The sequence below is a fragment of the Musa acuminata genome, chromosome BXJ2-4 (genome assembly GCF_036884655.1).
Source record: "Musa acuminata AAA Group cultivar baxijiao chromosome BXJ2-4, Cavendish_Baxijiao_AAA, whole genome shotgun sequence".
Classification (NCBI taxonomy): Eukaryota; Viridiplantae; Streptophyta; class Magnoliopsida; order Zingiberales; family Musaceae; genus Musa; species Musa acuminata.
In genome coordinates, this window is record NC_088341.1 from 44,468,071 (window position 1) to 44,494,329 (window position 26,259).

Genomic DNA, 26,259 nt, shown 5'->3' on the forward strand with positions numbered 1-26,259 from the left:
TAACTACACCAAACGTGAAGTGTGTGCTTTGGTTGGCAGTCCACATCCAAGAACAAAAAGCAATCAGATAAGCAGGAGGGTGATGATGAATCACATCCCAAGGAGTGCAATTAGATAGATTGTTAATTAGGAGAAGCGGATTCTTTCCTCAGTCGTTGAAGACGCAACCAACAATTACATTCTGATCAAAACAAAAGAGAAAGATTACATTACATTACATGGAGGGAGGTATTATTAATTTAACATAAGTAATGCTTCACATGTGGCTGCCACTCTCAACTTTGAACTTATCTTAATCTTGTCTTTCTTTTTGTTTTTAATATCTTCTTTGTGCTTTCTACTCCCAATTAAAGAGTTGTATTGCATGTCCTTGTCATATAAAGCATGCATAAAAACAACACTAGCATGATATTTGCTACATGATATAAAGCAATATTTTTGCTTCTGGCGAGTCTTTTTTGTGTTTTTAACTCATTTGGTCTAACTAAAACTATGTGGTCAGAGTAAAGTTCGAGGAGGGGAGGGAAGTGTTGCTGGTAGCCTTATCACCACAGTTGGGCTCGCCATATTATAAATCCTTAAATATGACATCGATTCATATGGAGTCCAAATTTATGTTGATTTGTAATGGTTTTTCTTACAAATAATACATACAAAACTCTTGCTTCATGTTGGAAGCCTAATTAACAACTGTATCTACGGATAATGGCTAGCTCTTGAGTTCATGAACAAATCAACACTCAAGGAACAATGTGGAACATAAAAGCAACAAAGTTCATAGTATAAAAACAAAGAATTGAGTATGGTGCACAGAGTACCTCTTGTTTGGAACTCTGTTCCCTGCCCGATGTTTCAGCATCAATGGCAAAATTAGAGCAACACTCTTTGGAGACAGTATGCGGAATGAACTCAAGCATGTAGATGAGATGGCAAGTTCCACCAACACAAATCCAAAATATTTATGTCAACACTGCAAGAGCCACTAAAGTTAGCTTTGCATCATAACACTCAAGATCATGTACAAGTTCAAAATTAATACATAAGTGCATCCAATAAGTGCATCCAATAACTGGATGCGGCTGAAGGCGCTGGTGCCACCAGAAAAAAGATTCCCAACGCCAAATGAAAAGAAAAAAAAAAATACAGTTGTATACAAGTTCTGAACATCTATGAAAAGATATTTCCAACTATTGTCTTTCTTTTACAGGGACTTGGAAAAGAAGTTACACCAAATAATCCCCATTTTACAACCCCAGATTTTCTTTTCAAGACCAAGGTAGAGAGGAAAAATATGGAAATATAATAAAGGCAGGGATAATTAGTGGAAAAAAAATGTTCGAGACACCAACTATACCCGTTATATACCACTCCAATCCAAAATCTCATGTACTAAATTACACTGGATAAAAGAGAAGGAAACCTGTCAGAGGGCTTGATCAGAAAACAGCACAAGGAAAACTTATAAAAGAGGCTGAGCTGTCTAAAGAACTCATGATCAAGCATCATCCCTGAGTGTTCTGAGCAAGCAGTGTTGCATGTCACACCGCAACAAGAATTTTGGTCGTGAATCCCCGCCACCCCACCTCGCTATTCTGCATTTGTTGTAAAGATCTACAACACTCTCTCATACCCATGTTCTAGTGAGGCTACAGAATTGAATGCCATGGGAGGAGATCCATCCAGCTCTCAATTGTAGATTTTCACAGGCTTCTCAAACGTGTGGCGGTTCTGCAGGAAAGAAGAGGACAAAAGACCAAATGTAGCTGCTAAATGATTGATAGACCTGAAAATGGAAAAGCTAAGCTACCTATATGTCTAACACAAATGTGAACAATTGCAGTCACTTTACCTGATTAACTGTGTAAGCCCTTTTTGGAGCAGTGTCAGGGTGCTCTAATCCAAGGTACTGCTCCCATGCTCCATAAATATCTCTCCTCTGAACCAAATGAACCAAGTTAGGGAAAGAAACAAATGGCTGGAAAGGACCAAAATATGCATACCTGAAATCTGTTAGACACCACATCCAAATCTTGGAGGTACTCAGGACGTCCAAGTGATACAAAAGCAAATTTCCACTGATTCAACAAATGATGATGTCAGATTTCATGATGAGTTGTATGTTAACTAAAGATGACTAAGTTACACAAGCCACATGTAAATGAAAATATTTCTCCCTTTGAAACATCATAAAGTTTCAAGTCTGGACAAATAACATAGTATATATTTGTAACATAGCTTCTTTCTGCTATTGCTCTTCCATGATTAAAATATAAGGTACGGAAGAGGATTCTAGTGTAACATCCCAGTAGTCCCACATCGGAAGTGGGCAATGTGTATGATTGACTTATATGGGCCTGATGAGTGTACTACGTTAACTCCCGCTTAAGCATTTTAGTCCACGGTTGAAGGACCAAAATGGAGTTATTGGCCAGTTAACTCATCAGACTCAAGTTTTGACATTCGGGGTATGAGGAGGCGGTGCAGGGAGCTATTGGAGGAGGGTTAGGGTGTGATGGCTGTCAGTTTGGGAGGGGACGAGGGAGGAGTAGGAGGAGAAGGCGAGGACAACAGGAGGGGAGCTATATGGCGTTGGTTGTGGTGGTAATCTACTGAAGAAGTAATATACTGCTGATCTTATTGTCGTGAAACAAAAATTACTGTGCCGAAACATATATGGAAACAAGATACATATTAATGAAGACTGGATCACAATAATAAAAAAAGAAGTACCTTCGAATATTCGTCATCTGGAACTTGCAGTTTCTTCTGAATGTGCATTTTGACATCAGCTAAAGTCTCTCCTTCCCGAATAACCAAGAAAAAAGGCTCCCCAAAATTTTGTACTTGCTGCAAAGGAACATAAAACATGGAGTTCTTAGTCGAATCTGTTGTAATTTAATTGAAACCAACCAAAAAAACTGAAATTTCAAATCCACAAAGCACAAAAACGAATTAGACTTATTCATAAAATAACAAGGACAAGTGTTTAAGAAAAATCATGAATCCTTGATTGGCATCAAGGAAAGAAATTATTTGAGTCTGAAACATCACAATTTGGATGGAAAAAATAATGCTAGTTTTGGTGTCTTCAAGAAATGACTTGCTGGTTTATCAGTTTATCAGAGGGGTGTGTTGAATGTGTTGATACTAGCAATACATAGTGCAAGCAAGATATGGCACAAATGATGATAGCAATACCATCTGGAAAGAAATATGACTCAATTTGCATCCATAGCACATGGCTGGTATGGACAGGCATGATGATGCATTTTCTTGGCGCAAGGCTCAACAATCCTTTAAGTTCTTTTGAAGAAATAATTTATGATTAAAAAAAGAGCATGGAAATTTTGTTGACATAGCAGAACATAAAGCACAACACCTTAAAATTATTACCAAATATACATCTAAAATTTGGTTCAGGTTGTCAAGAATTAGCAAAATATCAACTAAGCCCAATAAGCATTTACCATTTGATTCTGATTAGGATCTCTTGTAAAGTGATAGACATGAATCAAGCGATCATGAGGACTGAGATTTTTCTCCTCTTCAGGAATCTGCAGACATACCAATAATTTCTTAGATAAAGATATCTTAGATTTCCAATGAATATAGCAAATTCTCCTAAATTGGCCGTCATTATAACAGGTCTGCTAGGGCAGAAGAAAACAAATAGCCTAACAAAAACCTTGTGAAAGCAAAACATCTGCTATAATAGCATCCTGGGGGAAATGGCAACTCACCTCCTCCGCACGTAAAGTCCAATATTGATCATTAATATTTTCAATCTTTTCACCAAGTGGAAAAATCTGTATGGATCACAAGAAATAATGATTAAGCAAATAAAAATAAAAGCCATTCTGAGTATCAAAATATCCTAAACTCAAAAGAATGAAGCCTCAGAAATGATTCTGCCTCAATAGGATTCTTAAGTTGATAGTTGCAGTAGAAAGAATAGGTGCACTAAAGTTTGATAGGATAAAATTTGACTATAATATTGGTCAAATGACTAGTGCATGCTAGTCAAAGGTATGTTAACATGTAAGCACATGATTTATATTAGGTCATATACTGACTTATCAGAAGCAAGTGTTTCTCCACCGAACAAGCTTCAATAAAGCATATTTGACTTTAGCCCTAATCCTAAAAGTAGCAGCTGAGTAAATATTAGGGTTGCTTGCTGCAAGGAGGTGAGGCTATGTTCTCTTCAAGAACCAACTTAAGACAATGAATATGGAAATTATTCAAAACCTGTTTATGTAGGGTTATAATGTCATCCAGTTAGCAACCATGTGAGACCAAAATATATATAAGCAATCGTCCTTAAAGGTATACATGACTAGGGAAGGTACCTTATAGATCTTGTGGTAGAAGACCTCAAGCAACCTGAGCTCAGCATCAGGATGAGAGAGCTCAACCTAAGCAGGAAAAAACATTAGATAATGTTTACCACTGTGCTCAACCAAAAGAGCAGTCAAGTATGTCCTGAAGTTACTAAATATTTAGAAGAACATCAATAGATTGCATCAAAGTCATTAAATTACCTTTGTCTTTAGGTCATTGATTACATCAGCTACAGTGCTATTTTTTGGAAGTCTGATGCTGTGGACTGCTACCTGATAATAAACCAAATATATATAGGTTTCAATAAAAACTTCGGAAACAAGCACAATAAATTAATAGAGAATAGTCAAGGTCAAAACCAACCTCATCCTTTGTGGCATGGTGGAATGCAACTTTTAAAGTTTTCAAACCTTGCAGTTCAGGCAGAGGAATATCCAATACCTCATAATACAATATATCAGAAGTCTGTCAATCAAAGTCATCAAAATTTATAAGATCACAAAAAATTCTGTTAAAAAAATTGTTTCTAGGATCACTTTTTTAGCTAAATTTAAACAACCTGGTTATAATGAACCAGCATATCTGAAAGATGCTCTACACCACGGTATTTAATAGGTTGGGGTTTAGGCTGCTGAGAATAGCAGTTGTGAGATGTAAGACGAATTTTTGATGGATCATCCACACCAAGTTGGCGAGCAACTCTTTCAACAACATCATCATAGGTAAAAAGTTTTGACCTTAAAAAGTGAAAAATGATAATATATCAAAATAAATAAGGTTAGAAAAACAAGCTAACCAAGCAGAACTATAAGAAAGATCAGTTGTTCCAAGCACTCACAATTCCAGAGAAAAATCATCCTCCTTTGGCTTTTCCAATGATCGGAAATGAACAACCTATGACATCACATAGCACAATGTCTTAAGTACGAGACTTTCAATTCAAGGTAGGGCAGAACTTAAATGGTAACTGAATCAGATAATAACAGAAAACCACAAAGCAGAACAATATATTAAGCATACCCAACATACTGAGTTCATCAACAGTTCAATGTGCAACAGTGCCAAGAAATAATTAAAGTTCTCTATTATAATTGAGAACTGAAGAGTATTGAATCATTAAGAAGAATCTTATAAGAAATATTAGAAAAAAATACTACTAAATTAAGTGCATTAGAATTACTCTTAAGCTGAATTTCAGAGATCCCAAATGACCTAACATACGTTGGCACAAATTTATATACAAAAACAGGATGTACCATTTGTGGATCTTTAATTAACTTAGTGTTATCTCTACAATCAGGTGTTTGTAGTACCATATGTTGTTATCAACATACAGGAAACACAATCCACATCCATGTGCTGCTATTTCCACTTTCTAGAACAATGAAATTCAAGTATTTAAACTTGAGAAAATAAATTCTATCCTCCAATTTTAAAGTTGAAAAAGAGATCCATTTGAATGAAGTTCTAACTGGACCATTTGCAGAAATTAAAAGCATCTTCCCATAATAGTATCTGGTAGAAGACTACAAGGTTGTATATCAACTTTATTCCTATTAAAAATGTTCATTGGAAAAACCTCCCTTGTCCCTTTTTAACTTTCAGCAATTGTTAAGCACCTCAAACTCCCACCCAAGAGTTTAAATATCAGTCTAATATCAGTTTCAACAGCCAGTCAGACAGGTACAATACAGGTATACTGGATGGTATATCAAACTATACTATCTGATATTATTGGAAAAAATGATATAAATGTTTGGTCAAATCAGTAAATGTGCAACCAATATTTAAAACCTAAGTCCCATCAAATCAGAAAATTTAGAAATTATTTTTACTCCTTCCTTTATTTACTCAACTATTTCCTTTTCCCAATTTAATCCATTGCTTTCTTTGAAAAACATTTTCCAAGAATACATTACTAAGATAAATGTAGCACAAACACATTGCACCTTGATAAAAGAAAAGTGTGATCCTTAAAAATTACAGAAATTCACTATATGAGTTGAACTTCTTAACAAGCTTATTAAAACCATCCATGACAAAAGTTAATGTTCTAATAAATACCGTGAGTATTCATATTTTGAAGAAACAAAAACTACAAAATCCTCTAATGGAATCATATCCTCCCAAGATGCCAGAAATCACATTCGTACAATATAGAAAGACCAACCTGGCGATTATGAACATACTCCAAGAAAGAAGGAATGTCAGGATATCGATACTGATCTATATTCCCTAATGTTGAAGCTTTTTGATAGCAAATGATGTCTCCATCTTCAAGCTACAGTGAATGTCCAGATAAGCCAAAAAAAATGTAGGAACAGGAAATGCTATTCTTAGAAATATAATGCATCAGACTTACCTGGCTTGACCGAAAGGGGATCTGCTTGTCGATGTGTTCGCACATTACACTAGGTTCAAACTTTATTTCCTAAAAATTTCAGCATAATAAAATTTGAGGTACTTAATTCATACAAACAAAGATAATAGTCATAGATTCAAACTATCAATAGGTATGTAAACAAATATCTATATCTTATTTGAGCAGATAGTTTATTCAGTTAAGTAAAGCATAGATATTGGTACGTAATCTGCATAGAATTTCTCCATAAGATTGAGATAGCCATCTTCTGCCTTGCATCCATAGATTTTTCACATGAAAAGCCATGAACTTGCATGGCAAGTTCAAGATTTCACTTTTTACCTTGCTAAGTTCACAAGCTGAGATAGACTTTTCCACTTTGTTCTTTTTTCTACTTAGGTATAGTTAATGATTGCACACTAACTTATTGTTTTTGTTGACAACAGATATGGTCAAAGCTAATTTCAGTTAATACATAGATTGATTTTTTAGATTTTATATATATCTCACTGCAAAATTCAATTCCCTTTATAATGCCTAAAAAGAAACAGTGAAATGCTTAAACACTACAAAAAATTGATGGAAACCATTGAATCCTTTAATTGAAAAACTAACCTCATAAAGTTCAATATCTTCATTTGGAGGAAATCCAGCCATTTCATTCAGTTTTGAGAGTATTTCAATTGGCTTCCCTAAAGCCTTAACAAATAGCCTTCCTACAAATCTACATTAGATAACAAAAGAAATGAAAATCTATGAGATATTAATCAAGCAAAATATATGAGAGCAAGCTATGGCTCAACAGTAAGGTTTCTCCTTTACAACTTGGAATTTTGAAGTTTCAAGTGATAAAGTACAAATCCCCACATTGGTAGGAGCCTTTGTGTGCTAGGCCCTTTTCTTTTTGGAAATATTCAAGCAAGATTGTAGGATGAGCAAGAAGACATATAAATGTTACCTTAACCCTTCTTTTTCAGGATCATAAAGCTTGAAAAAAAGAAGTATATCCTCCTTGGTCTTTTGTGGTGGAGGAAGAGGGTGAAGATCCTACAATGTCATAATTAATGCTAAAACTTACACCAGACAATATGATAAACACACAAATCTGTTCTTAAAATCTGTTGCCCTTTATATGGACTATGAAGTATATAAGCAAAATGCTTTAGAAAGATAAAATGCATGTGGAATGCACAAACTTCAGAAATATATATTACCAGCCCAAGCTCTACTTCCAAGAATAGCTTCAGTTCAGCATTATGAGCCTTATTTGATACCTCCCTAAGCTGCCCAACCTATACATACAAATGCATGCATAAGACATGTAGTTTTTTCATAGCCAAATGAAACCTATAAAACAGCTTTGAAATGGCAGCAAAAGTAAAATAATCAGTTCCATGCAACTTAAATAAAGGTAAAAAAATGGATATCAGAGGGAACCATTATCCATAGGAGATAGACGAAGGCAACCACCAACATTTAATAACAAATGAAATGAATAAATATTAAAAAAATAAAACAAACTATGGCCTTCACCAGTTTCATACATAAGATGGAATCTACAAAACTGGAAATAGACCAAAAAAATGTATTAAGGAAATTGCAGGAAGCAATATTTATTGAGACCTTTTCTGCTGAAATAAAACTAATTTTGAACAAATTTGTGACTGTTGCCTGTATAATTACCAAATTAAATAGAAAAAATGCTGCAAGATAAAGTTAATATGTGCTTCAGGAAGGATTGCAAGAATAAAAGAGAAAGTTGCAAGTAAAACTTAACTATAATATGTTATACTTGCAACAAACAAAACCAAGTGTCACTTATGATACTGCAAAATGATGGATGCAATGAAATCTTTGTAAACATCACATTTATGATAGATTGACCACAAAAGAAACCATTAAACCCAATGAGAAACAGATAAGTGTTGATCCAAAACTTTTATCTAGATCCTAAAGCCTCACCATCGAGACCTTTTAGACGAAGGCAGATAACCATCCTATATTAGCAGTAAAAGGTTTCTTAAACTGACTGAGTCACCCTTTAAAATTTTTACAGGCAACTTTGTTTACGACAGCCCTACTGCATGAAACTAATATGAGACACAAAACCCCTTAAAATTTTCAAGGTTATTTGGTCAAACGAAACAGCAGTAAATTTCTTAAAGTTTGAAAATCAGTCAAAAATTCAAATTTATTAATAGTCCATTAGGCAATGAACAATCATCAGTCATGACTGCCAATTCCAGTTCTAGAAACACATCTATCCATATTCAAGAAAATGAAAGCAGAGTACATATAATAGCTGCATTATATGGAACCCTCACACACACACACCTATATATATATATATATATATATATATATATATATATATATATATATATATATATATATTGGACATGCACTGAAAATTTGGACCAAACACCAGGTTTGTATTGAAATTAGAATTTAATGCTAAAAGCAGTTCAGTACAAGAAAACTGGATAGCGAAGAGTGCAAAGTGCGTATTATGATAAATAAAGAAAAATACCTTCACTTGAGAAAATAAATAAATACTCACAGATTGTGCTTCCTCCTGAGGTGTTAAAGGGCGATTGGGACGGTAAGTATGGTTTTGCCGCTTAGCCCAAAGCCAAAAACGCTGAAACTGCACCGGAATATTAAATTCTTTGGCCACCTCCTCCTGCCAAGTAAATTATTGAGCAACTGATGCCAACAAGAAATTACCAAAAGGGCAACAAAATAAACTATTATTGGGACTAAGAACAAAATCCTCAACGACATATGGAAATATCATGAGTATTGTCGAAGCTAGCACGATTAAGGGGAACTGAGCGAGGTAGAGGTAGCTGGGATGCCTGTTTGATTATGTTCTGTCAATATTGATGCAGGTATATAAGACCATAATGGATGTTGGGACAGAAGGTATGATTATGCCACATAAAAGTGAGTATGCCCATGTTTAGCTTTTCTAACTACTGATTGAACCTTCTTGTGACAATCCTTGTTAGGAAGAAATCAGGTCAATTAAGTATGTAACAAATAGCAAGAAATTGACAAGCCATACCTAAAGGACATGGTGTAAACGGAAAATAAAAATGCCCTCATTAAATACATATAACAATGAGTATTAAGATAACGTACTCAAAAACAAATACAGCAGACTACATCGGACACTTGCACGACTTGTTTCCTTGCTGCTTGAAATGAATACTCAATTTTACATGATATATTCCCTGTCATTTTGGTTCATCCAAAAAATTAAATTATTTTGCAAAACACATCTTTTACTCCAGAACCTATTATGACTTCAAGTAATATTGACTGAAGCCAGCAGAAAAGTGCATTATAAACTTCTAAAACAAAAGGGTCCCCCTAGCCTCCAACAAATTAATCAGTATGATATACAGTTTCACACTCCATATAGGAAAGACAATCAAAATGCAACTTAACAAATATGATAAAAAGTTTCTTGAGAGATTGGAAGAAGACACCTAGATATGTTTATGCATGCATCAATTTCAAAAATCAAAATTCAACTTAACATATTAAATAAAAAAGTTTCTCGAGATATTGGAAGGAGACACCCACGTATATTTATGCATACATCAATATCTCAAAAAGTACCATTATTCACTTCTACTTGGTTCGACTAGCTTGACCATTTTTACCTTGAAATGGCTGAATGGCAGTTGTTTCTGAATTCGAAAAGTCCGGACTTTGTCATGGTCTACAAGATCAAAAAATATTTCCCTTCCGATCTGTTCTGCCAAATCCTCGTTCCGAGCAACCTGAATAGATCATAAAACTTATTTCATTAATCTTTAGTAAAAAGGGAACAAAAGCTTCATTGTAATTGACCAAAAGATGGTACACAGAAACCCTATCAAAAACCTTGATGATAGTATAAAGGTGAGCCTCAGCTTTCTCTTTCTTTTTATGCTCCTTCTCCTCTTGTTCTCTCTTTAATCTTACCTGTAAAAAGATATTAAATTGTTAATCACTAAACCGATAAAGACCAAATGTGTACTGCACTTATAGAACTTACTCTCAGATGCTCGGCTATGTCTTTCTCATCCACATTACACATAATTTTCTCCTTGTCACTCTCACGAATGTACACAAGCATGTAAGCATTTGAATATTTTGTGAATTTAAATGGTGTATTATTGAAGCCAGGATTTGTCTGAGACAACTGTGAAACACAAGTGGTACAAATTTAAAAAAATCACATAAAAGATCATGTAAGAAAGCATAAAAAAGAATAATGGTTATAAGTCAAACCTCTTCTTCACCACCATATTGTTCTTCTAATGCCCTTTTCACGTCTTCCTTCGTCACTCGCTCATCATCAAACTTAAACCTGAAAAGAAAATGTTATTAACTGTCACACAGCGTATAAACTTCCTTTTACCATGCATTTTATCCAATCAAAAGAGGACCAAGAACACACACAAGCCATTGGTAAGCATTATATAATGAGAAAAAAAATGCAAACTGTTCAACTTGAGAGCAAAATTCAACTCATACCAAAAACTAAACAACAAAAACCTGTCAAGTACAGTTATCTGAAAAGAGAAGCTACATGGTCTAAATAATTTCACAAGACTATGAAACAAGCGCAAACATAATCAGCTACTGATGAGCCTATTAAGCAGCATCAAAACAATAGTATGAAGATGGATCCTTTTATCAATAGCAGGATAATCCTGATATGCAGAACACTCCGCCATTGAAGACGTCCATTTGTTAAAGATCGAAAAGGGCTTACACCAAAATAAAAAATCTTTAGCCAAGAATCTCAGACAATGATACATTGGACTGATTTGGAGATAGTAACAAAACCCAAGTTCCTGGTTAGGGCACCACTTCAAGCTATTTGCCAACGATATGGACCCAACTTAATATACACTCTCAAACAAGTAAATTTAGCAGCACATTGCTTAAACGTTGTTTAATGGCAATAAAACTAATCAAAATTATAATGCTGGGATACGGCCCTTCATGTGAGGATATCAGCACTTAATTTGAAATGTGATAACTTCAAGCCTCAACTGAAGTAAGATACATAATCACCTTTAACTAATACTTGCATATAGATTATAAACTAATAACTGTTGGTACTGACAATAATTCAGAAAACAAAGGCAAATTAGTAATGTCTTTACTCCTTATATATATACACTATGTGGCTGCTTAAGGTTTTCTTTTTAATTATTTACACCACAAACACAACAGCAACGCTCATGTAATACATATGTGGAGGCCAAATACCACTGATCTGATAGTGTTGGTCGAATGAAAGCATAGTAATGTCCCCCATGCACTCCACCACTGTGAACAAGAACACTGCAAGCAAACAAAAACAAACACATCAACATATCATTTTAAGATGAACCACATTCAGCAATTTTATTGTCCAAGCAAGCAACAAAGCAGAAAACTATTCCTCATGACTAGTTATTTCATATCAGATGATTACAGACAGTATCAATTAATGTAATTAATTACAATCAAATATGATCAAACAGTGATTATTGACAATATCCCAAGATCTGTTTATTGTATTTTCACAATTGTGACTAAATCGAGACTTCGTCATAAAGACATAAAAATAACTATAACTTTTGATATTGGCCAAACAATCTTAAATATAGACCAACATAATCATAAAAAAAAGCCCTATGTCATAATGGAGAAAGGAAGAGCTGGTCCTGGCTCAAATTACAATCTTTCCACATAGCTTTTGCATGCTGAGACAGTTGATATTGGTTCAAAAAATTTATGTTATCAGATATTATGTTAACATTTCTTGCAAGGAAAGTTTCAACATGATTTAGTAATCTATGAGTCATGCCATTCTCATGAACTGCATACCATATAGGATTTCTACCTGGCAAATTCAAAAGAATAAAATGTCTTCCAAGAGTGGTCAGCACTGAAAGCTTTACACTGCTGACAACTTCATACTTACATATCTCAAGAGCTGAAATGCTGAAATGATTTTATATAAATGATGACTAAGCCTCAATAACCAATCTGGGTACAGAATGGGATATTTAAGGACCTTGCACAAAGTTCATTAGTGGTAATAGTTCCAGGACAATGTTAAAAATAGGATGGCTGAATGCATGAGGCTCCTGCCGATACAAGGTCTCGAGTCACCTGATAGCAAAAGAAGCAACTTTACCATTGTACCAATGATTGCCCTCTGGTCAATGGCAATGTTGATGAGCTTTTTATATTTTCTTCCTTCACCAACAAAATGAAACAACATCTTGCTACATAAAGATATTCGTGTCTTGTCCTTTTGCATTGCTTAAAAATATCCATACAATGGCAAAATTGCAATCACTGGTACCGACACTTGGTACAAGTCGGTACCACCTGGACCAGAGAGAAGAAGAGGAAGAACAAAGAGGAGGATTGATGAAGGGGGTGGAGAAGGCAGAGGACGAAGAAGAGGTAAAAGGAGAAGGCGGAGAAGGAGGTAGATGCAAAGGATGCAGAGAGTCAAAAAACGACCCTAATGAGAAGACAACAGTAACTACTAAAATTGAATGGTATACATGTTAAGATCAAGGTTCTGAATACCATACCATACCGGTGTACCGATCAGCTGTTAGTATAATACATACCAAGTTGTACTGAGCATACCAATACATGGTACACTAAGGTGTACTGATGTACCACCCATATCGATCCTCTATTAGACCGGTACGTACTGCCCGTATCGAGCGGTATGGTACGGTATTGCAAACCATGGTTAAGATAACCATACCAAGTGGTAAGCCTAGCATGAATCAGAACATATGATAAATAGTGGCCCACTCACAGGTTTATGGTCAGACCAATAAATGACAGTTGGTACTAATCGGTATGACCAGATTTTAAACCCTAGTATTTATGAATGGTGTAATTTTCAACCCCTGGTATCAAAAAGATATCACAAAAAGGATTTAAATACCAACCCTTTTCACAATTAGCTGAGCGTAAGACCAGAATGGTAGTTGGTAATGTATGACATAGCATGGTATTCCACTACGAAAACAAATATAAAATTTTTCAAGTGTCTGTATGCATCAGTACAGTTGGCACATACCAGTACATAATCAGTACAATACATATTGGTCACAGAATATATAGAATCAGTCTTGAGAAAGCTTGCAAACTGTTTCTTCTGTAATTCTCTTTTTTTCATTTATTTATTAATTTGAACATAAGACTATTTTCAACATAATACAACTGAGGAAAATTATAACCAGATGAATACTTGTAAAGCAAAGTAAGAAAACCTTGCAAAACAGACAATAGTGAACTCTGCAAAGTGAAAACAGATTCTTGTAGTTTACTTACAATCTAAACCATCTAGAATTCACTATGACACACGAGTTAGAACAAGCACGTGAAAGAACTATTGCAGCTTGCAGGCTTATGGTGCAATGAAGAAGTGCATTTGCATTCCACAAAACCAAGTGTCCCACAAAAAACAACACAATAGCTAGCAGCAAAACTCTAGCCACTGTTTCAAAACCAACCAAATCTACAAAATAAATCAAAAAAGAGAATAAAACAATAAACATTCATTCCATGCAGCTACAAAACAAATAAGCCCCTGAGTATTGACTGTATAGATGGATATCCCCAGGTTCGTTCTAAAAGAGAGAAATGTTACCTGTGAAGAGTATAAAGATTGCGAACTCTCCTGTCCGCTTCTGGAGAAAGATATTTGCCATTATCTTTATCAAGGTCCAACTGGAGTGGGAACTCATAACGGTCATTTATCTGCATTTCAAGGAATGATTGGTTTTAAATGTGAAAGAGGTCCATCCATGCACAAGTTTCCTTGGCAGCAAAGACAAAATTGGGAGTCACTTCTCAAAATGGTTCAGAAGGCCAGGCTAATTGAAACCAGTTATGTGCAGCCACCGAGGATATATCTTTTAATAGGTTAATATAAACATACAAATCCACTGCATAACATTTGTATTTCATCACAAAAACAAAAAGAAGAATGAAAAAGAAACAAGAGATCGACGGGTTCATTTGTCGCTAGTTGCTTCAACCCAATTGTTGCTCATTGCAAGAAAATGATTTCAGAAATTTTATTAAGCTATCCAATTTCATTATGACTTCTTAAATCAACAAGTGCAATACGGTTCAGTACTAGTGGTGTTTAGAAGTCCGATAGCCTGCCAGCAGACTGACTAAACCAGGTGGTACACCCAGTACAAGATTTATATCATCTGGTTCAGGGCCAATACCACCCGTTACACCTTTTTTCAGGCTTTTCTCAAATCTCGGTATGCATCAGCATTCAGACACAAGCATTTTTTTTTTCAGCAAACTCACCCTTAAATTATGTTTATGCCCCTTAAATTATAAGAATTGATTTCACCCACAAGAAATTTCCTATTTTTATGATACAAGAGGCAATAAAGCTTTTGTAGAACTAGTCAGAAGTTCTCACAAATACTATCAATATACTGTGACAACAGTCCAAAACAATCTAAACTAAATAACCAACTGCTCCAACACCAAAAAATCATCAAACTGCTCCACCACAGCCTCCAGTTAAAGATTGAAAACTTTGCTAATCTATAACAGACACTCTTAACAGGCAAATATGCAATGTCAGCCCTCCAATTTCACACTTCACTCTTCCAAGTTTCCAATAAGGGCATCCTGTCGAAAATTCAGATTTAGGCCTACCAAGTCAAGAAGTTGGTTTTGCCAAGAAAAAAGGAAGTCTTTTAGTTATTAAAACACGCCAGAGAGAATCATGGAAACAGAACTAAGAACAGGGTCAATGATTAATATCTAATGCCCAAAAGCCAATCCTTCTGCCCAGTACAGTTGAATTTTTTTAAACATCTTCAATAACAATGAGGCAAAAGCCAAAAATGCAAAATCTTCTCCAAGGGAAAGAGAAAATAAAATAAATTTCGAGTGCTGATAAAAGATATTCTGCAGTATTAAAGTATTACTGACCTTCACCATTGTATCCCGCATGAAATCATATTCAAAACGCTTTAACTGGAGTTGCAAAACAGGGGGGAAGTCAATGAATAGAACACCTTTCTTAGCGTCCTGAGAGAATAACAATAACAGAATCATGAAAAAAAATCTTCATGGCCAATTGAAATTCAAAAGACTAAGGTTTATGCTTTATTTTATAAGAGAATACCATATAGCTTTAATGGTTTAAATTTGTGAATATATCAGATAAAGTTAATTTTCCTAATTTGTTTAAACCCTTCAAGGAAATTTAAAATTAACACATTTCAAATGTCAGCTATTAATTATCAAAATGAAAAGATGTTAAATATGTACTCTGCTAAAAATAATGTTCATGGCCGGTGGCCCAAGCACTAACATTTCCGTTAGGTGTGAAGGGAGGTGAAGCATGGCCATTATGCATTAGCAATAAATATTAGAATTCATGGTTTCTTGAAAAAATTACCATAAAGCCTAAATGAAATTATAACTATTGTCATGGTCAAACCTATACAAGAAGCAAGAAAAAGTTACTAATGCAATTCACCCAATAATAGAGCAGTAGAAAGATAATATGATGGTGAGAATGATCTAAAACTTAATATTTCAAGCACAATCTAGTGCTCTTTCTCATAAGAAAAAGTAGATGAATGAAAATGCCAGCACTTATCATGTTAATATGCAAGGTAAAGGAAAAAAATAGACCAAGATCAAACTAAAGAAAGCCCCTGTAGATCCAAAGCAAGATAAACTCTGGAGATCAGGCACTTATGCCTATACTATAAAGCTGCAAAATTACCAGTTAGGTTCAACATACCTGTAAGCCGTGATTTTCCGCATGATATTTATTATCTCCTTCAAGCCGCTCAACTTCAACATACTTATCAAATGAAGCATAAATATCCCGACAACCTTTTACATCTAGCTGTAGGTCTATAAACAATGCAGCCAAGATAGAATTAAAAGTAATGAAAATGATAGTCTAGTCCAAAACTTGCACACTCATGGTGACTACGTACCATAGAACGACTCTTTTCTCATGGATTTGTAGTCTACATTAATACATTCAATATAGTTCATGTGATGTCCCTCAAACAAATACTGGATTGTGCCCTCAACAACAGTTCCCTGATACAAAAATTGGAAACACAATAATTTGACAAGTAGGATAGGCAAGGATCAACAGAAAAACCTTTTAAAGCATCTTTTAAACCTTCATTTTGTCTTCCAATTTTTCACAAAGAACCCTGTTAAGTTCCTGAACATCATGTTGCATGAAAGAATCATATGTATCCCATCCAAAAGATTTTGTCAGCTCTTTCGTGGCGACACTGTTATCACTGTACTGAAGTTTATAGAATAGGCTCTGAAGAGCCAAGGGAATGCTTCCAGATGGCATATCATTCTCCGTCGTTGGCATATGATAAACAGCCTGCAGTACGAGATTCAAACAATTAATCACTGAACAAGTTGATCAGACAGATATTACATAAGCCGTCAGTTCTACCTTTCTGAAATATGGAATATGATACAGAGTCTGAAGAAGCGAGTTCATGTAACAAGTAGCTCCTTGGTTCTTAAGACCAACATAACCCGTTTCCTTTTTTGAATCATAACTCCAGTAGTCTATCAACCTACGGACAGCAACTTCAGCTTCAATTACACATGTATCATTGACAAGATATCCTCTACTTGGATCATAGAGTTCACTTAGAGACATAAATGAAGTAAAACCCCAATCACTTTCTCGTGAATTAAATTGGTGTTGTGTCTCTGCAGAGAGAAAGGATAGAGGTCAAGTACCAAAAGATCAAAAGTTTCCATAGACATTTTTTTGACACGAGCAATTAGAAATTTTCCTCCAAGTGTTACTTATGCAGGAACCACATAAAGAAATAGCTTAGCTAACAAAAGAAGTTCAAGCTTGTGAATTGTATGTCCCAACAAATGATCAGTGTCATCCTTGTTAAGACTTCTTTTATGCCATTATACCTATTTATGTGTCTCGACAAGTGGTGGAAGTAAAACATGCATGATACTTTTTTGTGGAAAATGCTGTTACTAGTGGTGGTTGTGTCGGCCAGACATCTGATACTCATGAGCCCAAAATATGACGATAGTTTGCTCAAGATTGTGGTAGAGTGACAGAATATAAAAAGGTTTATGAAAGATATGAGATGGGAACAATTCTGAAAGCAAAGCATAAGCAGCTCATATTAGTGTTTAGTAAAAAAGAAAAACATCCATAGTATGGATGAACCATCAAAATTCCAGAGTCACATGGACTCTACCATCCACCCAAAATCTGTACCAAGACATGCATACCTGCAGGTTGGATACTCATCACTCTCTATTGTACTATTTCTATGATATAACAATACAAAGCTGTTGTGATTCTCAGGCTTCTGATGAAAATAACTTCCCTCCTTTTACATTCTCATAACATTACAACATCAGTATTATATTTATTGTCTTTTCAAATATTCTTATCCTATGCACTCATGACTTAATTATGCCTCCTTGCCAAACTGTGCACTTGGATGTGCCCCATATCATGTTCTTGTGCCCATCCACGCAACACTTCAACCATATGCTGCAAGAAAATGATAAAAGTTGTAATGACATAAGAGACGTAATACCTTTTCTTATCGTATACTTGCTATGAATTTGATTAACAATTGCAAGTGTGAACTGTGCATATCTACTCCACCCATATGGCAAGGTAGTAGAATCAGCAACATCCAGGTATATGGACAAGTGGTCCACATTATTTCCCTTGGGAAAAATCAGCACCCGCCTATAACAATCAATGCAAGCATTAGCACTTAACCTCATCTGATGGCATGTCCCAACTAAATGGGATGAATCGTGTACCAACAAAATGGAAGCAGGAAAAGGACTACAAATATCTGCTCACCACTTGTACCCTCCAACATAGAAAATGTCGGAGTAGAGCTTCTTGATGTTCAACCTGGAGAAATTCTCAATGGTCCATCTAAATTTGAATGGAGGAGGATCCTCCACCTGCTGATTCTCTGACGTAGTCGCCGTCTCAGTTTGTGTAACTAACCAAAAAAGAATGTGAGGCAAAAGAAGATATCGTCATCAAAACCCTAAACCATCACTTGATCAAATAGCCATTACACAAAATAACTTTTTAAAAAATCACATCTTCCAATCAGCACAAATGTACAAGATCACAAATTTCCAATGCTAAAGGGGCGGAACCTCGAATCAACTAAGAGCCCCAATGCCCATCACGAAGAACAGTTACCTTCCATCGGCTGGGGTCCCTCGGTAAGCTCCTGATGCGGAACCAGCATCTCCTCTTCCTCCTGCTGCAAAAACCAAGGCACAGATCAGCGCTCAGATCCAGCAAAAACCACAAACACTGCGATCGAAAGAACACCCTAGAAGCCACAGTGGGGTTAATGGGCATCTCCATCCAACCCGCTTTGTGGGGCCCAGGCCACGCTCCAAACCCTAAAGCCGACGTGAACCTCACTAGGACGCACGAAACCAACGGGTGAAGAACGAGAGCAGAGCGCCGCCTCAAGCTAGCGAATCGAGGACTACGAGGAGGAACGGGAAGAGGGATGAGGATTGGGAAAACCGTACGTCGAGAGGTGGCGGGGTCATCATAGTCATGAGTAGTGGCCCCGCAGATGGCGTCGACGGGGAAGGGGGAGGAGGAGGATGATGAGAAGAAGAAGGATCCGATCCGATCGGAGGCGAAGAACGGGAGCAGGAGGAGGCGGAGGGCAGAGAAGAGCCCAGCACTTCTATTGGAGCGAGCGACGAAAGCCAAAACAAAAGTGGTGAAGGCGACGGTGGATGGGTTTAAGTTCTAGTGGAGGGCATGAGGGGAAATTTGGTTACTTTCATGCGGGACCCAGAATACAACATCCAATGAAAAACTGGTGGCAGCGTGGGTGCAGAACAGTCATGTAAAACACCGTGGCTCTTTCATAATTACGAATCGGCACTTCGTAATTGCATGAAACCCAGAATTATATCTAAGGTGCTCCCTGTAATTTTGGAATTACACGTTTGATCAGTATAAAACTATTTTATTTTAGCATTATTAACTGCTTCCTTCTTTATGGAGACATATTAAAATGATTACAAATTATTATCATGATTTATAATGAATCACTATAGAAAAACGTAGGCTTTTGTTATTATCCAAAGATAACTGTCATAATAAATAACTTTGACAGATGATTCAGTTCACTCATGGATGATGATTACATTTGCTGGATGTAGAAAATTTCATACATTACGAGGGGCAGTTGAATGAAATGGTAACTTGATATGAATCTATCTAAACTATCATGATATCTACATGTTGTTTCCGGTGCGGAAGTGCCAAGTGCACTGAGAACATAAGTGTTTCAAGCTGGTGCAGAGTTTTTGTGAAAAAAACTGATAGCAGATGTTATAAAGCTTCTGTTCACTATATCTGCAAGAGGATGATGTGATAAAATCATCAGATGAACTTGAAAAGTGACAACATAACAACACTAGTCTTCTGAAAGTTTCAGGTATTCGAGATAGATGGTAAAAAGACTTCAAACCATAACTAGAGGTTCATAGGGTTCCAAACTTCAGAATTTGTATCGAGTACTCGTCATATAGCATGCACATTGTAATTCCAAGCTATGGATAAGATCTTCCACGCAGAAAGCTGATGCAGATCAAGGCTAGATAACACAGAGACACAAGACCCTCCACGGTTGCCAAGAAAACTGGATATACCTGGCAAAGCAAAAAAAGTGCACCAAATCAAATTCCGCAAAAGAAGACATTCAATCTTGACTTTCCAGCAGATAGCAGCAATATTCACTTTATTAGAGAAATAAATTTAACTAGTGTCGAGCAAAGAAAAAGTGAGACAGAAGTCACTCCAAAGGAGAGATTGAAATTGCTACAATGGAACCTTACAACACGAGTATAACTCCGAATATTGTAATGATTCAAAACTTCTACTACATGTATACTTGACTGTATGGTTGCGCCCAAAAGTCAAAGCACATATTATATTATCAGAATTGTCAGGTGGTCTATATATGATCAAGACAGAATACATAATAAGAGTCAACACCAGCAGCTAGCAAGACAGACTTGAATATGTTCCAGTAATCATAAACCAAAATCATTAGATGGTGGAACTTAAATTCCTTTTTAACATAAATCGATTCACCAGGCAGACAGTTTAGAGTACATGGTTATCTTTTAGGGCTCCCTCACAAGATCCTTGTCTTCTATTTACATTTCTACATCCCACAATCAAAAGTTTCCTTATGAATTTCTTTTTTTTTTCATGGTTACTTCATTAACTATGCCTGTTTTTGTGTATACCTATAAAAGAAGCAAATAGGTACAATATGGTCATTTCCATAAGATTACTATTTTCTATTTAGTATTCACAACACCTATATTCTCCACTATAAACTGATATCTTACAGACTTAACTTCGGCAGTCCAGCAAATTTGTATAAGACAAAATCCTATAAATATATGATTCCAACAAACTAGTACATGAGGTACCTCACTTCTACTAAACTTTTAACCCACCCAGCCCATAACAATGACAGGGGAAGAACAGTCATTCCTGCTCAAGTGGCACGACTACAAACTAGTACAGACTGCATCTTCAATCTTGATGGTAACTATTTGCTTCAGGTACAATATGATGGTTTCCAGATAATGAGCAGTTTTTACATGGCATTTAAGTAGAAGAAAATGATGGGTAGGATACATGAAGAATCAGCCCCTAGAACAATATACATAATATTGGGATGATAAAATCTCCAATTAAAACCCTATATTAGATATAAATAAAATCCATAAATAGAGAAAAAAAATATGAAGCACAGAAATGAACATGGGAGACAGACATGATATAGACACAGTAATCTTATGCATGAAAAAAACTGTATAAATTGGACTGCCTATGACCAAGTGATTCATAAGATATACGAGAACTATTCTTGTAAGTAACCATCAAAAATATACTTCAGACACAAACAAAAATTAGGAGAGTGCACGCATTCAGAGCAATTCAAAGTCCAAATAAAAAAAGTTGCCTAATAGTCCATAAAACTAAGACTCCCGTCAATGTGGGATCTCGTGAGGATCAACAATAACTGATCTACCCATGCCAGCAGAAAGGTTGATGTCACATTGTAAACTCTGATTAGCTAGATCATGAAGGAATACAAAGTTTGAGATACAGACTGCTAATGACCTTATCTAAAATATCATATGAAGTATGCCCTCAACACATGCACATTACAGAAACAAATAATTGGAGATGATAGCATCATACATATGTTCTTAAGTACAGACTACAAAATAACAAAGATGATATAAATGTCATATACAAGGATTGAGTTTTGTGGTATACCACCCCAAATAGGTGACACCAGTTCAAAACCAAATCACCATTAAGAAGAAAATAGATGAGGAAGAAGGTACATTTAGGATTGGAAATCTCTTCACATGAAAATCAACATATTTTCTGGATCTATACTAGGCTAGAAATAAGGACCAACATAAATCTGATTGGATTGGTGATGAACTCAATTCGTGTTCAATTAACATATTTTAAATCTTTGTAATTAATTTTTTCCTCTGGAAATATTTTAATATCTGTCATGAGATCTTTTGTGAAAATTTATAAGTTGTCATGGCAACATCTCTTAGGTTTCTACCTTTGTTTCCTAGACTTATCAAGAAGAAGAAAAAGAAAGTGAATGTTATAGAAGGTTAAGCAATCACTAGGGGTGAAAACAAATACCATATGCCTGAATCTAACTTCGGCATCTAGGTGAAGTTGGTTATAAATATGGTTAAGTAGATGTATCTCTATCACATATCTATATTTCTATGGAGATCCCACTATCCAATATCTTCTAAGTTGGAGAATGATTATGGGTTGAGTTCACAACAAAATATCCAAATATAATGGGAACTATTAAATTAATCCATGTTAATCTAGGAAAAGTAGTTTTTGGTGTTTCATATAGTGTGCAAATATTTTAGTTTTTTCTATTTTCATATTTAAGAAATATGTTTAATAAATTTTAACTAGTTTCTTAATTATTTTTCCCAGATTTATATAATATTTAACATAAATTAGCCTGATATGTCATTTGAATACATATCCATTATATAATCAGTGTATATGCATGTCCCCATTAAACAAATATGGCTACAAAATTTAGTCTCCATTTAATATCTGTATCTGAATTCACGTGCTAAGCAGAAAAGTGGATATTGGTATAATTTTTCCACTAAGTCAATATGCATCAGACCATTTTCACACCCAGCAACCTCATTAAAGTGTCTATTCAAATAATAATCAAATTGGCTTTATTAAAGTTTTTTATTTAAATCATTTATTTGCTCCATTTATTTCTATTTTCTACTCATTTTCTCATGTTGTGTCATCTAAGTGTCTATTCAAATAATACACCAGCATGTACCACCTGACGTCACAGATATAAATAATTGTTAAACTGCTTAACTACATTGTTAGGCTCTTTATTTCACCCTATTTTCGTATATAAAAGCATCTAAAAGGAAACCATATTATAGAAAAAAAACAAAAATTCATACATGCATATATATATATACATATATGTGTACATATATATATGTGTATACATATATATACACTCACACACACACACATGTATGGAGATTAACCACAATGGTATACATGCAACATTTTATATATTGCATGGATGTTTATCTTAAACTTAAATTCAAAGGGATAAATACAAAAATCATATATTTCACAGGGATATATATATATATATGTGTATATATATATATATGTATACACATATATATATATATGTATACACATATATATATATGTATACACATATATATATACACATATACATATATATCCCTGTGAAATATATGATTTTTGTATTTATCCCTTTGAATTTAAGTTTAAGATAAACATCCATGCAATATATAAAATGTTGCATGTATACCATTGTGGTTAATCTCCATACATTAACAATCATTTGACTATTAATTGACTCTAAATAACAATAATATTCTTTAAAAACTCATTATGATAATAAAAACATCAAGAGTTTATTATATACATATCTTTTTTAATTTAAACTAACTAAATATTAGCTACAGTTGGTTAACTTGAGTTTTTCACGATGAATGTTAATGGGAGAGATATATGTGAAAGAACTGATATTTGGGGGATATATAAGGATCTTAATATTTAGAGGGATATAGATATGACAAAATATGCTATTTCCAAATATTTTGAAAAAAAAATAGAAATGTAAAAAACCCAAAAAAATGAGGGGATTGAAACTTAAAATATGTGCAGGATTTCAATTATTATTTATGGGTCATGAAAAAAAATACACTTCCATCTGGCATAAATTCTCTCATAGATGAATGACAAAGTAAGCTAGATCAAACAAAGGCATAAGCCACTTTCCCTTGCTTGTATTAACGTCATTTTACCTTGCTTATACCACATGTTTCTGTGCTGTGGACAAAATAGAACTGACTTTGCATATTACTGATATGCCCACTCAGTGTAAATCAGCAATTATGAGAGGGAAATGAAATCATGGAAAGCAGAACCAGTAAGATTCAGTATGCCATTAACTATGTGGAAACCATTTCACTATTTTATCATTAGCTTAAAGCTTTAATTTTGTGGGAAACCCAAATTCATTCTTCGATGCCTTCTAAAGGAACCATTCCAAAACAATTTTGGTGGCAAGAGCTCACAAGCTAGTTGCCCCAAAGCGTGCCCAGTCAATCTCTATGTTTAGTTACTGCTAATGCTTTACATTAAAGATTTGAGATAACCACTGAACCACAAGTTATAGCTAAAGTTTAAGCACGAAGCATTTAAGGAGATTCCAAGTAAATGCGCCAAAATAACATACCAGTGAATCACTGTTGATTTGGCGGAGGTGGTGGTGGCATTCCAGGTCTTGGTGGAGCAAACACAGGCACCGGCCCACCTGGCGGTGGTGGCATCCCTGGCCTTGGCGGCAGTGGGGCAGGCATACCAGGCCGCATCACCGGCGGAGGGACCCTCATCATCTGTGGCGGCACCGGGAATGGCGGTGGTGGAGCCCCAGGCCTCGCAGCAAACTGAACAGGCATACCTGTGGGTGGGCGTTGGCCGACCGACGGGGGCTGGCCTGGGTAACCCGGCATCTGCCCCGGCGGCGGAGGGCGGATGACTTGAGGATAGGAGACAGGCGGGGCCGACAGCTGAGGCACCGGAGGGCGCGAGATCTGTGGCTGCATCATCCCGGGTGCGGGCCCGCCGACGCCACGCACGGGCCCGGCGAGCCCGGGCTGGGCCTGGACGAGAGGCGCGGTAGGGATGCCGCGGCCGGCGGCGCGGCCAACGCCGGGGCCAGCAAGAGCTGCGGCGGCGTGGGCCTTAGCGCGGGACTCGTCGGGGGGCGGAGGGCCCTCGACGGTCATTGACACAACCTCCTCACCGCGAAGGAGGACGAGGCCGAGAGTGCGGCGGTCCTCCCGCTCCTCGCCGGGCTTCTTGCCCGCCGCAGCGGCGGCGCCCTTGACAGGGGGCAGCCTGCGGAACTCCTCGCAGTCGCCGAGGACGAGGTTCATGTGGCGGTCGAAGGCCATGAACTTTCCCACTAGCTGGCGGCCGTCCTGGATCGTGACGCGCATCCGGTAGTTGATGTACTGCAGCATCTTGGAGCCCTTCGACATCGACATGGCTCTCCGATCGCGATTAGCGTTTCTAGGGTTAGGGTTTGAAGCGGACGCAACAAAGAGCTACAAGGGTTTTCGCGGGGCGGAAGCGGAGGCGTAAAAAATAGCCTAAGAGCAGTCACGTAAGTTTCACGTGGGGAAAGCGAGAGGGGCTTTGAGCAGTGACGTTGGAATCACGTGCAGAAGGCTTGGGGTTTCGAACCAGGGGAGGAGGCGCCTTGAGCAGTCACGTTCGGGTCACGTGCTCAAGGCTTTGGGAGCGCGTTTCCAGATAACTAATAAGAAGCTTTGTATTGCCCACCAAACAAAATGTACAATAAATCTGTTTTTATGTTATTTCTTGTAAAATTTCCTTAGTTTGCAGTATCATTTACCTGAGGGTTAATAAAAAGATATTTAGAATGGATTGTTAATTAAAGAGATGTAGTTCACCAAATTTATTCTCCATTTATGTTTTGCAGCCTAAAGTTATAGAGGAATTCAACATAAACAAACACATGGAAGGAATTCAACAGAGCAATACATGCAGCCATGTCCTCAACAAGATTGCACCATAGCAAAAAGTATTGTTGCCTACAACCGTGTGATGTATAGATTAAGATAGACCAGCTTGCAAAACTAAATTGATTCCCATGGAAGCAGATCAACTTTTCTTCCACCATTCTGAGTAATAGCCAACACAGTCCTCAACAGCAACCTTTTGGCAAACTGGCCAAAGACACAGGAAATTGTTTTACCCAATATGAGGAAATAGGACTCTGCCTTCTGCATTGGGACATTATTTCTCCATCCCAAACACTTTT

At 36.3% G+C, this 26,259-nt stretch overlaps 2 protein-coding genes across 3 annotated transcripts; both read right to left on the bottom strand.

The window, feature by feature from the left end:
• Positions 1-1,166: 1,166 nt before the first annotated feature.
• LOC135611166 (ubiquitin C-terminal hydrolase 12-like) lies at positions 1,167-19,516 on the bottom strand. 2 transcript variants are annotated; one of them, XM_065106595.1, is made up of 32 exons: positions 19,319-19,516; positions 18,975-19,038; positions 18,618-18,765; positions 18,340-18,497; positions 17,208-17,473; positions 16,914-17,132; positions 16,720-16,828; positions 16,518-16,633; positions 15,695-15,793; positions 14,379-14,488; positions 11,981-12,052; positions 10,988-11,066; positions 10,752-10,898; positions 10,598-10,678; positions 10,375-10,494; positions 9,264-9,386; positions 7,918-7,995; positions 7,662-7,750; positions 7,319-7,427; positions 6,704-6,772; positions 6,512-6,622; positions 5,180-5,235; positions 4,901-5,078; positions 4,705-4,806; positions 4,542-4,613; positions 4,350-4,415; positions 3,741-3,806; positions 3,468-3,554; positions 2,731-2,847; positions 2,001-2,075; positions 1,850-1,936; positions 1,167-1,728 (listed from the first exon to the last, which is right to left on the bottom strand). In XM_065106595.1, the coding sequence occupies exons 1-32, from the start codon at positions 19,346-19,348 to the stop codon at positions 1,687-1,689; spliced, it is 3,345 nt and encodes a 1,114-aa protein (XP_064962667.1). In that variant the 5' UTR covers positions 19,349-19,516; the 3' UTR covers positions 1,167-1,686. The 2 variants fall into 2 exon arrangements, with proteins under 2 accessions (XP_064962667.1, XP_064962666.1); XM_065106594.1 differs by having other exon boundaries at positions 11,978-12,052; positions 19,319-19,515.
• A 662-nt stretch (positions 19,517-20,178) lies between these two features.
• Positions 20,179-25,558, bottom strand: LOC135611169 (uncharacterized). The gene is made up of 2 exons (XM_065106613.1): positions 24,646-25,558; positions 20,179-20,458 (listed from the first exon to the last, which is right to left on the bottom strand). The coding sequence occupies exon 1, from the start codon at positions 25,457-25,459 to the stop codon at positions 24,653-24,655; it is 807 nt and encodes a 268-aa protein (XP_064962685.1). The 5' UTR covers positions 25,460-25,558; the 3' UTR covers positions 20,179-20,458; positions 24,646-24,652.
• Positions 25,559-26,259: the final 701 nt, after the last annotated feature.

Bases quoted from the DNA above. Each gene is read 5' to 3' on its own strand.
- LOC135611166 (XM_065106594.1), bottom strand. From the start codon at position 19,348: ATGACTATGATGACCCCGCCACCTCTCGAC. The intron at 14,489-15,694 runs GTCAGTAATACT...CTTGAAATGCAG, and splicing joins TGCGGGATACAATGGTGAAG to ATAAATGACCGTTATGAGTT. The intron at 2,076-2,730 runs GTACTTCTTTTT...TTGTTGAATCAG, and splicing joins CAGATGACGAATATTCGAAG to TGGAAATTTGCTTTTGTATC.
- LOC135611169 (XM_065106613.1), bottom strand. From the start codon at position 25,459: ATGTCGATGTCGAAGGGCTCCAAGATGCTGCAGTACATCAACTACCGG.